Source organism: Xenopus tropicalis, chromosome 3 (assembly GCF_000004195.4).
Source record: "Xenopus tropicalis strain Nigerian chromosome 3, UCB_Xtro_10.0, whole genome shotgun sequence".
Lineage (NCBI taxonomy): Eukaryota > Metazoa > Chordata > Amphibia > Anura > Pipidae > Xenopus > Xenopus tropicalis.
This window is the reverse complement of record NC_030679.2, coordinates 71728167-71743695: the sequence shown is the minus strand read 5'-3', so window position 1 is coordinate 71743695 and position 15529 is coordinate 71728167. Positions and strand designations below refer to the sequence as shown.

General features: G+C 38.6%; 1 protein-coding gene across 2 annotated transcripts in view; it reads left to right on the top strand.

Annotated features, from left to right (window-relative positions):
- The window catches only part of hdac10 (histone deacetylase 10), a 31634-nt gene extending 19369 nt beyond the window's left edge, over positions 1-12265 (top strand). For both annotated transcript variants that reach the window (XM_002932181.5, XM_031898994.1), the window contains exons 13-21: positions 21-88; positions 739-991; positions 3275-3365; positions 4300-4385; positions 5773-5829; positions 7029-7110; positions 7292-7480; positions 9734-9896; positions 11212-12265. In XM_002932181.5, the coding sequence (XP_002932227.1) occupies positions 21-88; positions 739-991; positions 3275-3365; positions 4300-4385; positions 5773-5829; positions 7029-7110; positions 7292-7480; positions 9734-9896; positions 11212-11219 (997 nt within the window). In that variant the 3' untranslated portion in view covers positions 11220-12265. The remainder of the gene's footprint in view (positions 1-20; positions 89-738; positions 992-3274; positions 3366-4299; positions 4386-5772; positions 5830-7028; positions 7111-7291; positions 7481-9733; positions 9897-11211) is intronic.
- The last annotated feature ends 3264 nt before the right edge of the window (positions 12266-15529 follow it).

Genomic DNA, 15529 nt, shown 5'->3' with positions numbered 1-15529 from the left:
TTAAGTGTTCTTTGTTGCAGTGCTTTGGAATCCATACAAAATGTAAGAGCTGCACATTCTCCATATTGGAAGTGCTTGTTATGTGATGGTAATTACACATTTTATTATCTTATTATAATAACTTAATGAAAAAGGTATGAAAGGGTAGATAGAAACAACTAAAATTACTTCATATATTTATTTATATTTCCAATTTAACCCTTTATATGCCACAGACTAAAATTTATGATGCCGACAGTCAATACCTGAGTTCCGCTACCATATACTTTAGTCTCTGGGTTACATGTTAGCCTATGTTGTATTTAATAATAGCCTTTAGAATAGCACTCTCTACATCATTCAAAAAGTTAACTCAAAGGTGAACCCCCCCCCCCCCCTTAATATTTGGATGTTGGATCCCTGACTGGTTGGAAGGAAGAAATGCCAAGTGTATGATTTGTCTGCTTTAACTTCAAATTATACAAGGTAATGCAGGTTTAAACAATTTAAACTTTGCCTAAAGCCTTCCATTGATGCTTTACTAAAATGCATAACTCTATTACTAAAGTAAATTTCATCATTACACTGAAGGCATATGTTTTTTGGAGACCTTGAAGTTATTTCTTTTGGGGGGAGTAAATGGCCATCTATGCACTATACCTATTTTTTGTATCTTGCTATAATGCTAAATACACTTTAGTTTATAATTATTATTTTATTTATAATTAGTTATATAAAACATTCTTTTTAACCGAACAGGCAATTTGAGATCAGCGCATGACCCAGGTTCTAAAGAAAACCTTGACTCTCAGCTCTCCAGTGACCAGCAGCAAAACATTGATACAGCAGTGTTTGATAGTTTTCTGGATTCCCATATGAAGGAAATTACATTTGCTGCACCACCTTTAAGAACATGTGCTGTGCTTCCTGAGGGCTGCTCTCTCGCTTTGCCTGATGGAGTGCTATTGGAAGAGGAAACGGCTACTAGGGAACATGTTATTGCTTCTAGCAGGTGAGTCAGAGATGTCATTATAATAGATCTTCACCATCCTATGTTACATGCAATAATGTACAGTACAGCAAGAAACTATTTTGCTCAAATAACAATATTATGGTTGTGAATAAGCACCAGAGTCTTTAGTATGTCATAGGGTAATTATATGTGTACTTTCCTCTATTCTGCTTAGAAGTTTGAGACCTAGTTAAGTTGTCCAGTTTATACATCTGCATATTAAATGCCAATTTTTTGCTTCTCTCAGAGTAACAAATGTAGGGACCTATAGGGTTAAATGCCCTATGGTGTGATATTCCTACCTCTTCACATAAATCCACAGTTTATAGTTATGCCTATACTTTATTGGCCCATATGGTTGTCCACACCCCTTGCAGCCTCATATAGTGTCTAGCAAGGAGGTGTGGCCTCTTTGGCTGCCGGTCTGCTACTTAGTGCACCTCTCCATTGAGCCTGGGTGCAGACACAGGCCCCAGTACGCCATATCATTTAAAGTAAAGTCGGGGACAGGGCCCCGTGAAAGAAGTGAAGTTATTTGCAGGATTAGACTCATAGCACGCTCTAGGAGTGTGGCTAAGTTCAGGGCTATTTAGCAAGAGCAGCTGTTTGCTCCAACAAAGGAGAATTTAGTGGGTTTAGCACACCCAAGGCTGTGCTGCCTTACTGTAGGGACCTCAGTTCAGACACAGGTGTCAGGCTAGTATTAACCCCTGAACCACCATTGGTTGTAGGGATCCGGTCCAGTAGAGCAGTGCTGTCCAACTTCTACGGTGCCGAGGGCTGGAATTTCTCTAGCATACATGGTGGAGGGCTGCTAATGGAAGCCAATTTTGACCACTCCCCTTTTTGAAACCACACCCACTTCAAACCACACCTATTTTATCACAATGGTGGTAGCACAGCAAAATCCCAAATGCTTGGTCCTTACTGTGGGGATATCAACCATCATTCATATGTGAAAGAATGATGTCATATTAAGATATACCCTTAAATTCCATATGCCTCTTCCCCTGTGGATAGCAGAGCAACCCCCAGTACATAATTACACACCTTAAGGACCATCTAATGGCTATTTCCAACTGCTAACAAACTCCCACAACAAACCCCTGCCAGGTTCACCTCCCACAAGCAGCATAGGGCAAGCAGAGTATGGCACACACAGGCAGCACTCTGCCTGTCCTATGCTGTCTGTGTGTGCCATACTCTGCCTGTCCTACCCTGCCTGTGTGTGCCATACTCTGCCTTCTCTATGCTGCCTCTGTGTGCCATACTCTGCCTGCCCTACCCTGCCTGTGTGTGCCATACTCTGCCTGCCCTACCCTGACTGTGTGCCATACTCTGCCTGCCCTACCCTTCCTGTATGTGCCATACCCTCCCTGACCTATGCTGCCTGTGTGTGCCATACTCTACCTGCCCTATGCTGGCTGTATGTGCCATACTCTGCCTACAGTACCTATGTCTGAGGTGTGAAGAAGTGAACAATGGGAGTGATTACAGTCTGAGCCTGAGGTGTGATCACTGCAGGGGGTGAAAAATGCAGGTATTAAAAGGTGTGAAAGACACAGGGGATTACATGTTTAAACAATACAGGGGGATTACAGCCTGAATCTGAGGTGAGAACCATGCAGGGGGGCAGTTAATCTCAGTACTGATACCATTTAATGCTTAATCAAAGGTAAGCCATCAAAGCAGCCAGACAGGTGGGGGGCCACACAGAGGGGGGTCGCGGGCCGCCAGTTGGACAGCACTGCAGTAGAGGTATTTATCCTTGGGACTTCTGGCTATTATCTCACATCTATCTCCACTGTGGTGCTGCACTGCTCTGTTACTTTACAACTGCACTTAACAACTGTACCATTCTACCTCAATTGCTGTGAGTATTGACTGATCCCTATAACAATAACATCTGTCTTGGACAATAAAGAGTTAATTAGTTCATCTGCAAGAGCTCCTGGCATCCTATTACTTTAACACACTACACAGTACCAGTGGGAGTTGTAGTACAACATCATTCCTCTTAATACCTTCCAATTAGCGAAGGCCCACTCCTTTGAAAGAGAGTCCCAATGTGCCCCATGCTCTAACCATAGCCTGGTGTTTAAAGTGCCTTTTAGCCAAAAAGTTACACAAACTTTCTAATGTTTTTACCATTCTGTACAATATCAACTGACAGTTTTATCCCAGTTGGAAGTGCACAGCATTGTGTTATTTTACCTCATTAATAATTTACTAGACTAAAAACTGACAAGTTTTATTTCTTTTTTTTCCCCATATGTACACCAGCCTTTTCCCTTATGAGCTTTTGGAAAAAGAAAGCATGTTGGCTACCTTGGGGAAAACGCTTGTTGTTCTCAATAAACTTATAGCGTATCAGGTAAGATAATTTATTTGTACTCTAAAGCTTAGTAACTAAAATTAAACTTAAACACTGCCTTTACCTGTAGTGATGGCTAGTTTTTTTTATAGAATCCATTACAAAGCAAATATTTGGATTCTTAGTAAAAATGTCAGCCTTCAAAAGGGAACTCAGAGTCCAGAAATCTTCTTTAATTGTGTTAGCCAATAGCTCACTGAATAAAAATGGTATAGTTTTGTATTTAGCTAAAAAACAAAAGAAAAATGGCATAATTGTGATACCTTTAATATACATAGCAATATTACTAAGCAAGCTTTTTGGACTATAAGGTCTCTACGTAAGGAAACATTATAACCCATAGAGGTGACATCGGAGTCCAGAAAGCTTGTTTTATAATTTTAATGTGCCATTCTTTGTCCAAAAATACAATCTCCTTCTTTGCAAGCATATTTTTTTTTTTTTTTTACATTCTGTGTTATAAAGGCAGAAGGAATCCTAGACCTAAGGTATGGACTACTGTTTTCCAGGAAAGAAATAGATGAAATACCACAACCACCAGCAATAGACTATATCTATTGCAGTTAGTACAGATCCCGTTATCCAGTAAGCTCTGAATTACGGGAAGGTCATCTCCCAATAAAACAGAACCTTGTACTTGATCCCAACTAAGATATAATTAATCCTTATTGGAGGCAAAACAATCCTGTTGGGTTTATTTAATGTTTAAATGATTTTTAGTGGATTACTGAAAGACCCCCTTATACGGGGGTCCTGAGCATTCTGGAGAACGCTTTTTCAGAATACACTGGATATTAATTAAAGTGCAAATCACTTTTTGCAATGTTACACCACATTAAAAATAGAAGATATAGGTCTTTTCATTTTCAGTGCTGTTTTACTTTACAAACTCTAAATTTCTTGTTCATTAACAAAATGCAGTGATTTTTTACAGACAATGAATGCTATTGCATTATCACCTGATTCTTCTGTCTGTGCTGCTGTTGCCATCCAGCATGTGTTAGCGTCTGAAGTAAAAAGGTAAGTTTGAGAGGTAAAACTTTGATAGCCTGCCTTGGGAACTTTATTAATACACTCTTTTAATTTCAGTTACTGAGGATGTGTTGACACTTCAAGACATTTTCGTGATGTGTGAGATTTTGTTGTGTGCTTCTCTTTGTTTCCAGACCCAGGGGATATTTTATCCAATTATGCATCCAAAATGAATTATGAACACACATGCACATATTTAACGTAAAAAAGACAGAAATCCTCAGCTGATCATTTGATTAGTATGATAACTTAAGCATATCATTAAGCTTTGGTGACAGGTACCGTAAATTGCTGTTTGCACAGCAGGACTTACTATCTCCATGGAAATGGTTATTAAAGCCCTATATGCAGGCAAAGACATTCCTTGAGTACAGATGGATCTAAATATCCTTAGCTTGATTAAAGGGGATCTTCACCCAAAAAATGAATATATAAACTTAGGGTGCATCACAACATTTTTACAGTTTACGTACATTTTTTTATTTTTAATAGTTTGAAGAGATATAAGCATATTTAGACAATAATGGACGATAATACAAGGCCTTTTCTCAACTGGGAATCAGCAGCCTTCGCCTGATTCCCTGAATAAAGGAAGTGCATAGACAAAGTCACCTTCAAAGAAAGCTGTTGAGCCAAGCTGTGTAAAAATGTGCATATGTCAGATATTACTTAAAACAGAAAACAAATGAAAACTGTAAAAATGCTCAGAGGGTCACTCTAAATATATTTACACCAATTCATATTTTGGGGTTTAGATCCCTTTTAACTAACTATACTTAGCTGAATTATCAATGCTTGTATATTTCAGTCACTTATTGAATGTCAAAATTCCCTATAAGTCATACATAAGCAGTATAATGCTTGGCTTTATAACAATTAATGTTACTCTTGAAATAACTTAACCAGATAGACCATAAGGGCTTTTAATTATTAATGCCTAATTAAATAGTTTTTAAGGTATTTCCACATGTAATGGAAATTATGCTTAAGTTGTGGAAGTTTAAAAAAATGTTAAGGTTGTGAGAATTCTCTCCCTGAAATGGTTTCAGTAAAGAGTCATATTTATTACTATGAAGTGAAAAATAGAATTTTTTTATATTCCTGGTTAAAATATTGATCCAGTGACTGGGCAGATAGCATTTTGAAGTCTGGAAGGATTTTTTTTTCTCCTGGCTTTCTCTGAATAAAGTAGAATTTAGTTTAGACTTACTTGAAAAAATTGTCTTGACTATGTTTTCCAATTTTAACTGCTGAGACAAAAATAAGTCTACAGACTGCACTTTCTCCAAATTTTTGGGGTCAGGAGAAACGAAAAAAAAATTTGGGGGCCTTATTTCCAATTATACCATTGAGTTTGTGTCATGTATGCCTGCAGGTTGTATTGTATTAATATTGGAGATATTGGAATGAAACATGAATCACAAAATGATGGGTAAGTGTTTTTTTTTTGTTTTTTTGCTTTTAGCAGTTATTAACCCCACTCCATTGCCTTTCTTAGTCAGCTATACATGATTTGAAAAAGGGAGGGATAGGTTAAATGCAAGATTTAAATCAGCAAGCAAAGCAATTATGTTTCCAATTTGTTTATCTGCTAATAGTTTAATTTGGTTTAAGGTGTTGTTACTATTTCTGGCACAGCACACATCAGGCTTTGAATAGTGGTTAAGTTTAAGGAAAAAATGTCTGTGAATGTTCTCATTCATCCAGGTCATGGTATATCTATAGTAATAAGTCAAAACACAAATGCAGCAGTACCGTTTACCAGATGGCAGATCAAAAACCGTATAAAAAGGATGTAGAAGATCATCCACAATACTGGATGGAAGGGGGGTTGTTATCAGATTGTGTAACTGCTACTGGAGTTGTTGGACTGACACCATTGATTGATTTAATCCTTGGATTGCCTGAAGAGCTTGTTTCCTTTTCTGGGATTAAAAGGGGTTTCTTTGCTGCCATCTTACTTAGAGGGGTTCCTTTACTGCCAGCAACAGGTATTGTATTGTGTTGTGGTGGTTGCAGAGAAAGTGAGATCTTGCCAATAACATAGTATCTAAGTTTCAACATTTAAGGTTATGCTAAGGAAAAAACTAACACAAATAAACCCACTATATCTCTGGTGTTATAAGGGATAAAGTCTTCTGTTTTTCTTAATGTCTAGTGCTATCCACAAAGCACTTTCTGCATATTTAAAACCTAAGTTTAAATAAATTTGCCAGGATATCAGTCATTCCCACCACAGCATCCTTGGAAACAATGCTATAAGACATACACTCACAACAGGGATGGGTGCATGCATGATGGGAATTAGGGGTAGGCAGAAGATTCACAGTGGTGGGGGGCACTAGGCACATACCTGTTTTGCCTATCCATAGACTGTGCCTTTGTCTGCCCAATGCCTGCATGTCCCCCCACTGCCAGCCTGCCCGTATTACATCCCTCTGCAGTCTTGGCATATTGCGTACATGGTGCATGCACCCATGCATATGCACATCCATAGCTGCCTACTCTGTTAATGTTTGTATTAATAAAATGAATTATATATATCTGATAATGAGAAGAGTTCTACAGAACTTTTTGGCAGGATATAAAAATTACATGAGTTGTTTTATACTTCTTTGTCATTTTTTTTAGAAAATTCCTTTGCCTGAATATCTGTGGAGCTTACCCTACTGGCATGAGTAACAACAGGCAGATTTATGTGAAGTGGACTGAAGTAAGTAAGCCTTAAAACATTGGAATAGCAAATAAGCTTTATTTTTCTTCACCATTATTTTTAAGTTATGTGATTGTCTTGCTTTATATGACATATGATAAATATATTTACAATGGATTCAATAAATATGATTGAATGTACCTGATAACTGTAGGATGTAAACACTTTATTTGCTTTACAGTGTTCTGATGAATACAGCAGCTTCTTCTATATTCTATTCTGCTGTATACTTCCACTGGCCTACAACTACCAGCCTGACTTTATTATAATCACCACAGGATGTAACAGAACTATTGGGGATAAGGACATTGCTCTACTCGTTAGTCTGTTGCAGGGTCTAGCTAATGGCAGAATTATTGCTGTTATTCCGGTAAGAGACATTTTATTGCCTTTTTATTGGTTATATACCGTGTTTGGGCAAGTGCACTGTGTAATAATGTATGTTGGCATGGCAGTTGACAATACTTTTTTTTTTTTTTTTTTTAACCATAGTCAACTCCAAATTTAAAAAAGGTGAGGTACAGAAAAAGGGCAAAGTTTACAAAAATGTTCAATGTTACCAATTTACAGTTAATTGGAAAATTTTTCATACCAATACAACTTTGACTGTATTAATACACTTATTTACATTGTTCAAAATGAGGAAAGAAAATATTCAGATTGCACTACTGATATTACATTTTAACAATTGCTATTGAAATAATGGTATTTCAATATCATTTTACCATTTTTAATATATTTCTATTACCATAATATTAGCACAGATATAATGGACTTGCAGTGGAGGAAATAATTATTTGACAAAGAAATGAAAAGTCTCAGAACAATATCATTTCAATGGTAGGTTTATTTTAACAGTGGCAGATAGCACATCAAAAGGAAAATCGAAAAAATAACTTTAAATAAAAGATAGCAACTGATTTGCATTTCATTGAGTGAAATAAGTTTTTGAACCCTCTAACAAAAAAAGACTTAATACTTAGTGGAAAAACCCTTGTTTGCAAGCACAGAGGTCAAATGTTTCTTGTAATTGATGACCAAGTTTGCGCACATTTTAGGAGGAATGTTGGTCCACTCCTCTTTGCAGATCATCTCTAAATCCCTAAGGTTTCGAGGCTGTCTCTGTGCAACTCTGAGCTTGAGCTCCCTCCATAGGTTTTCTATTGGATTAAGGTCCGGAGACTGACTAGGCCACTCCATGACCTTAATGTGCTTCTTCTTGAGCCACTCCTTTGTTGCCTTTGCTGTATGTTTTGGGTCATTGTCGTGCTGGAACACCCATCCACGACCCATTTTCAGTTTCCTGGCAGAGGGAAGGAGGTTGTCGTTCAGGATTTCACGATACATGGCGCCGTCCATTTTCCCGTTAATGCGAATAAGTTGTCCTGTGCCCTTAGCAGAAAAACACCCCCAAAGCAAAATGTTTCCACCCCCATGCTTGACGGTGGGGACGGTGTTTTGGGGGTCATAGGCAGCATTTTTCTTCCTCCAAACACAGCGAGTTGAGTTAATGCCAAAGAGCTCTATTTTGGTCTCATCAGACCACAGCACCTTCTCCCAGTCACTCACAGAATCATTCAGGTGTTCATTGGCAAACTTCAGACAGGCCTGCACATGTGCCTTCTTGAGCAGGGGGACCTTGCAAGCCCTGCAGGATTTTAATCCATTGCGGTGTAATGTGTTTCCAATGGTTTTCTTGGTGACTGTGGTCCCTGCTAATTTGAGGTCATTAACTCCTCCCATGTAGTTCTAGGATGCTTTTTCACCTTTCTCAGAATCATTGACACCCCACGAGGTGAGATCTTGCGTGGAGCCCCAGAGCGAGGTCGATTGATGGTTATTTTGTGCTCCTTCCATTTTCGAACAATCGCACCAACAGTTGTCACCTTCTCTCCCAGCTTCTTGCTAATGGTTTTGTAGCCCATTCCAGCCTTGTGCAGGTCTACAATTTTGTCTCTGACATCCTTAGACAGCTCTTTGGTCTTTCCCATGTTGGAGAGTTTGGAGTCTGCTTGATTGATTGATTCTGTGGACAGGTGTCTTTTATACAGGTGACTAGTTAAGACAGGTGTCCTTAATGAGGTTGACTAATTGAGTAGAAGTGTCTAACCACTCTGTGGGAGCCAGAACTCTTAATGGTTGGTAGGGGTTCAAAAACTTATTTCACTCAATGAAATGCAAATCAGTTGCTATCTTTTATTTAAAGTTATTTTTTCGATTTTCCTTTTGATGTGCTATCTGCCACTGTTAAAATAAACCTACCATTGAAATGATACTGTTCTGAGACTTTTCATTTCTTTGTCATTGGACAAACTTACAAAATCAGTGAGGGGTCAAATAATTATTTCCTCCACTGTATGCTTATCTGTATTCTGGTAACCTAATAATCTACCTTACAAGAACAAAAAGTGAAGTAGCTTCGATTTCTGTCAGCCCTGTTTAGGGAAAGGGAACATGGGACAGATTGTCAGCCTGCGGATTAGTGCAGGCGGACAGTCTGCCCTGTGTGCCCTTGCCCTAAACCATCAGAATTTCTTATCAACCATTATTGATTATGACCCTTAACCTGATATTTAATAAATAGGCCATTTCTATACAATTCCTTTTTCCTTTTGATTAACAGGAAACAGAACCAAAGCTGGGTGAAATGTTGGTCAAATGCATGTCAGGCTCTCCTGGAGAAAAGCACTTTGGGCCACACAGAGCACCACCGCTAGAAATTATTCAGGACCTTAATGAAAAACTTCTTGTTATTCAGAAAGAATGGAAAATGCTTCAGTGTAGTGGTAAGACTCAAAGTTCTGTTATATTAAACTCATTTAATCACACAGATATCCTCTGGGTACATGCACGAAAAATTAACACAGAGCAGCTATTTATCTTGGCAGCTATTGGTAAATTGGTTCAGTGTTTAACATGTATACACAGAAATAAAGCTCTTTGGCAAACTGCAGTAGAAGGGCACCTAGTCGGTTTTTTTGAAGGGACTGGTTGCAGAATTCTCTATTTTTAATTAACACAACAGAGTGCATTTAGAAGATTATGAGGCTCAATCTGCACACAGAACATTTCTTCTTTGTATGCATATATGAGGGAATGGATAGGGTCCTGTAATATTGCTTTCCTCAAAACAGCGAGTCTCTAAAGACAGCAATGTTATAGCACCTTGTGAGGTCATTTTAAATATAATGCAGAAGCTCCAGCTGCTTATGCATTCTTTATAAGCGGCAATAGCATCTGCTGCCTCAGTACAATACCACTAGAGGTGCTGCTGCATTGTTGTCTATTAAGACTACCTCTGCCACCCCATCATTAACATTCTTCTTCAGTTTATGACCCTAAGTATAAATACACTTCTTTATCTAGAAAGATATGATATTGGTAAATAAGTAAATCCTTGAAATACTACTACAGAGTTAAGGTGGCCGATTCTAGCTGCCGATATTGGTCCCTTAGACCGTTTCGGCAGCTAATCGGCTCGTGTAGGGGAACTAACGACGGGCCTGCCCAACCGATATCTGGCCTGAAATCGCCCAGATATCGATCGGCAGGTAAAAAAATTTAGTCGGATCGGGGAAAGCATCGGCTCGTTGATCTGAAGGTGTATGGCCACCTTTAAGGTCGCCAAGCGAAGCGGATCTTCTCCCGATATCCCCACCTACAGGTGGGCAATATTGGGTGATTTTAGGCTAATCCGGTCGTTTCCCTAGTAATTAAAGCGCCGGTAATAGGTGCAATCGGTTTGGGGACTGCATCAACGAGCCAATGCGGTCCCCGATCTGACTAAAGTTTTTAACCTGCCCGATCGAGATCTGCCTGATTTCAGGCCAGATGTCAGTCGGGCAGGCCCGTCGTTTGTGCCCCTACACGGGCCTACAAGCTGCCGAATCGGTCTAAGGGATCGATATCAACAGCTACAATTGTCCGGTGTATGGCCACCTTTTAGATTACAGCTAATGGATCTTGTGATAAGGGAATGGGCTAGGAATGTTGTTGTCCACTTTTTATTTTCAATTTTATCCCATATGATAATAGCAAGTCATGTTTAAAATAGAAAACTATTGGTCTTGATAAGTTTTCCTTTTGTTTTTTGTTCTTTAGCCAGCTAGAAGACAACCTCCGTTTTTGTGAACATCAAGTTGGACTTTTTTTTTTTAATGCCAAATTTGATTCATTTAATAAATGTTAGAGTACATGTTTAATTATTAAATGGATGAACTCTTTTTCATATTATATCACTAGGGGCATCTTCAAATACAACTTTCTGCTATGCATTTAAAGGAAAACTATATCGTCCGAATAAATAGTTCACCAACTTATTGTTTATATCATATTTAGTGGCCTGTTAAAGAATTTTACTAGAGCTACCATTTTGTGGTGGGTTGTGTACTCCTTCAGAGATCACCTGATGGGAAATAATGCAACTCTAACAGGAATAAGTGTGGAAGCAAAAGACAGAACTGTACATTTTTGGTGCATGTGACCTAGCATGCCATTGGTTGATTTGTGTGCACCGTGAATTATATGATTCCAGAGGGTAGGCCATTAGTACTTACAATGACAATGTTTAAGGTTACCCAATGAGACACGCTATTTAAGAAGGATATTTTTATAAAAATCGTTTATTTAGATGAGCTGTATATTTTTTTTCAGAAGCTCTTATAAGAATCTTCATACTTCTGTAAATCTTGGTGGTTATATCATTTTACAGAAACACAGAATGGCCTTTTCAAATTGGCTGAACTGTTGAATTATACTAATCTACTATGGTTTTTGATGTGATACATACTATGACTTTTCTTGCTAAGCAAACACTAGGTACTGGGTACTGAATGATGCTTCCAATCAAATGCTATTATGCTGTAAAACACCTTTTGTCTGCTTTTCAAGTGAAATGATTGCATTAAATAGAAATCTCTGTGTTAAAAATAATTATTGTAAAAACCTGGTTTGAATAGGTAAATGTTTATACATATATACGTGTGTGTGTGTATGTGTGTGAAACCTTGATATAAGCTATAATGGTGTCATTATTACTTTTCTAATTTCTTCATTCTTCATGTTTATCCAAAAATCATCTTCTTTCCTAAGCATTTTGTCTTTGTGCAAACTTGATGGTGTTCCACTGGAAATAAAGAATTTTTAAGGCAAAAAACATGGTGGAAATAAACTAAAAACATAGTGTCTGTATATATATGTGCATGAACCTTTATAGGGTGTTGCTGTTGGACAGGAAGTAGAGACAACATCAGGCACTTTGCTTTAAAATATCTGTGGTAATCTCTGGCCACTTATTCCCTAACCCAGTGATCCCAAACTAGTGGTTTGTGAGCATTGTGTTGCTCACCTAAAGATTGTAGACTTCGGCAGTTATGTAACCCTTTTAGTGCTAAAGTATCTACAAATGAGTCACCACTCACCCACTATTAGGGAAAATTGTGAAGCAGACACCCTTACTGGGGGAAGGGTTAAGTTTAGGTAGGCAAACTATATATTTCAGGAGAACCTGAGTTTTCTAAATCTGCCTGAGTTTTTGTGTATTTCCACTTCTGGAACAAGATTTAGAGCTCGAAATACACAAAAAAAAAAAAAGAAATTGATATTTTTCATGATATAGGGATTTATGCCAGAAACATATTAGGTACCAAGAAAACACATCCTAAATATGAAAGCCAAGGGTCCACTGAACAGTTTTTCCGAAAGTACACATTCTGACAAAACAAAAATGGGTTAATACATCTTTCTACTGCAAACTACAAAGCTATGCTAAACAGAATGTGATGATTTTCAGAAATGTCATAAAAACCAAAGCTTGCATTTTACCTCATTATGTACCCCCATATTAAAACACTTTAAATATGAATGTCAGGGGTCTACTGAACAGTTTGATGCCCTATATGCTTAGATTTATCTGGTGTACAGAGGAAGCTAAATTGAAATACAGCAGACAAAATGTCCATTTGCAAGACCAGTAACAAAGAACAATGTGAAATGCAATTAAATTGCTAAAACCCCCCCAAAAAAATCACTAAAATCAATGTTTTTTTTCCTAGTGATATCTGTAGTCGGAATCACAGTTTGAGTATTTTGGGTTGGGCAAATTAGTTTTACAGACAAAGTCAAGCAAACAACAACTATGCATAACTGAAAATGCTATAAAATGGCTAAAAATGCAATAAAATGATCACATAAAGTGTAATAAAACAACAAAATAATACACAAAAGGTATTGGACAGTTACATAGTTAGTTACATAGTTACATAGGGTTGAAAAAAGACCAGTGTCCATCAAGTTCAACCCATCCAAGTAAACTCAGCACACCTAACCCACACCTACCAATCTATACACTCACATACATAAACTATAAATACAACCACTAGAAAAGAGGAGAGCACCTCCACGCAGATGAACCGCCCCAGCCCCCACCCAAACCACAGCACACAACAAGCCCCGGGCCGCACCAAGCCCCCTCCCAAGTGCAACCAGTCAACAACAGAGCGAACACCCGAACCCATAGCCCCACCTCCCAAGCGCCGTCTTTTGCTAATATTTTTGTCAACCATTTAGAAAAAGTATTCTTTTTGGAAAAAGCACCTTTTTGTCACTTTATACACGCATATTTTAGGTATGTGGATGATATTCTTTTGTTTTGGAAAGGTTCGCTAGAGATGCTACATGACAGTGAATAAGTTATCCGCAATGGCACTCAAACATTTTTTTCAAGCAAGAAAAAAAAAAACAATGTGATTTGTGCATGTGTGTGAGTAAGTGCTGTGAATGTGGGAAGCCCCCAAAAATGTATATGTGAGTATAAGTATGTATTAGTGTATATGTGTGTGTATGTGTGATTTTTAACACCTACCTGGGACAAGCAGTCACACAGATCCTCTGGAGGTGGGAGGAAGGACCCAGGAGCCGTGCTGCAGCTTCTTCTGCGATCCGTGAGTGTGCAGAGGGAGGGGGAGCAGGAAATGTCAGGCATGTACAGACAGCGTGCCTGACTTTTCCTATGGGGCCCCTGCTCGTTGGCTGGGGAACGAGCGGGGAGGCAAGCCGCTCCTCCGCTCCCAAACCCGGAAGTGCAGAATCTACGTCCTGTGGCACTTAAAGGGTTAAAAACAGGTGTGAAAAAAAATTCTGTGCGTGCATAGAACTGAGTGGCCCAGAATAAGTACTAATTCATCTGTTTTCATACACAATGCTTTGTGCGCACCAAAATGTGTGTGCATACCCATGAGTGAACAGCAAGAACATTGATTCTAGGTCAGTGCTTTAAATATCTAAAATTCAACAAATCTACAAAGACCTATCATATGTTACATCTTATCTTTACAAAAATAATCACCTAAATATGAATGTGAACAGTTTGATGCTTACTAAGATTGCCCAAGTATGCTTCATATAGAAATCCCAAAATTAACCGTGCACTTACTTGTTATTTTACAAAATACAACAATTATTTAAATTCAATGCAGAAAGCAAAAAAAAAGACAGTAATACATTTTATAAACATCACTTAGAGAGTTGCAGTGGCCAGAATGTTAATTTTAGTACCAATGTAGAGGAATTTTTTTCGGGCACAACCAGAGCCGAGCCAACTCATAGCAGCACCCACGCCAAGCACCCATCGTCATACTCCCCCTCCATTCAGTTTTTGACTGGTGTGTGCTAGTCCCACCAGGCTTGCTACCCCAAGGGCCCCTGCCCACTCACTCACCCACCAACAGACCTTTCCCGCACATGCACCTTATACTGTGTTCGGTGCTATGAGGGGAGGGAGGGCTGCAGGGAAATGACTGCACAGGAGAAGCAACCAATAACGGGACAGGTGGGGATCAGGTCTGGGTTGGCAGGGCCCACCAAGTTTTTTTCCCAGTGCCCCACTCCACACATTTGCTGCTTGTCGCTTCTCCTTTGGCCCTAAGTGCTTCTTTCTAATACCAGATGTGACAATGTAGGTCGCACCAGCGTGACTGCTTCTTGTTAATGATTTGTGTGTAGTGAACAGCGTGTTCCTGCAGAATGTGGTTCTGAGCAAAATTAAATGAAAATCAGTGGCTTAAGGTGGCAAGAAGAGGCAATGCTGACTGTGTGCCCTATGTTCAGAGCCCTAGGCAGTCGCCTCTTCTGCCAACCTCTATTTCTGTCACTGGGTACAACAAGCAATCAATAGCATTGTAAAACAGAAAATACAAGAAAATTAGAGTACAGTAAAAACTGTATGTATAAATTTGTTGAAAATAATTTTTCAGGTTCATCCTGAAGTCAAGAAACTGATACATTCTGAATAGGAACATATCTAGTGCTGGCACACAAAAATGTAATTTTTAAGGCTCGTCTTTCTAAAAGAATTTCATTACCTCTTAAAGGGATTCTGTTATGATTTTTATGGTGTACTTTTTATTTCTAAATTACACTG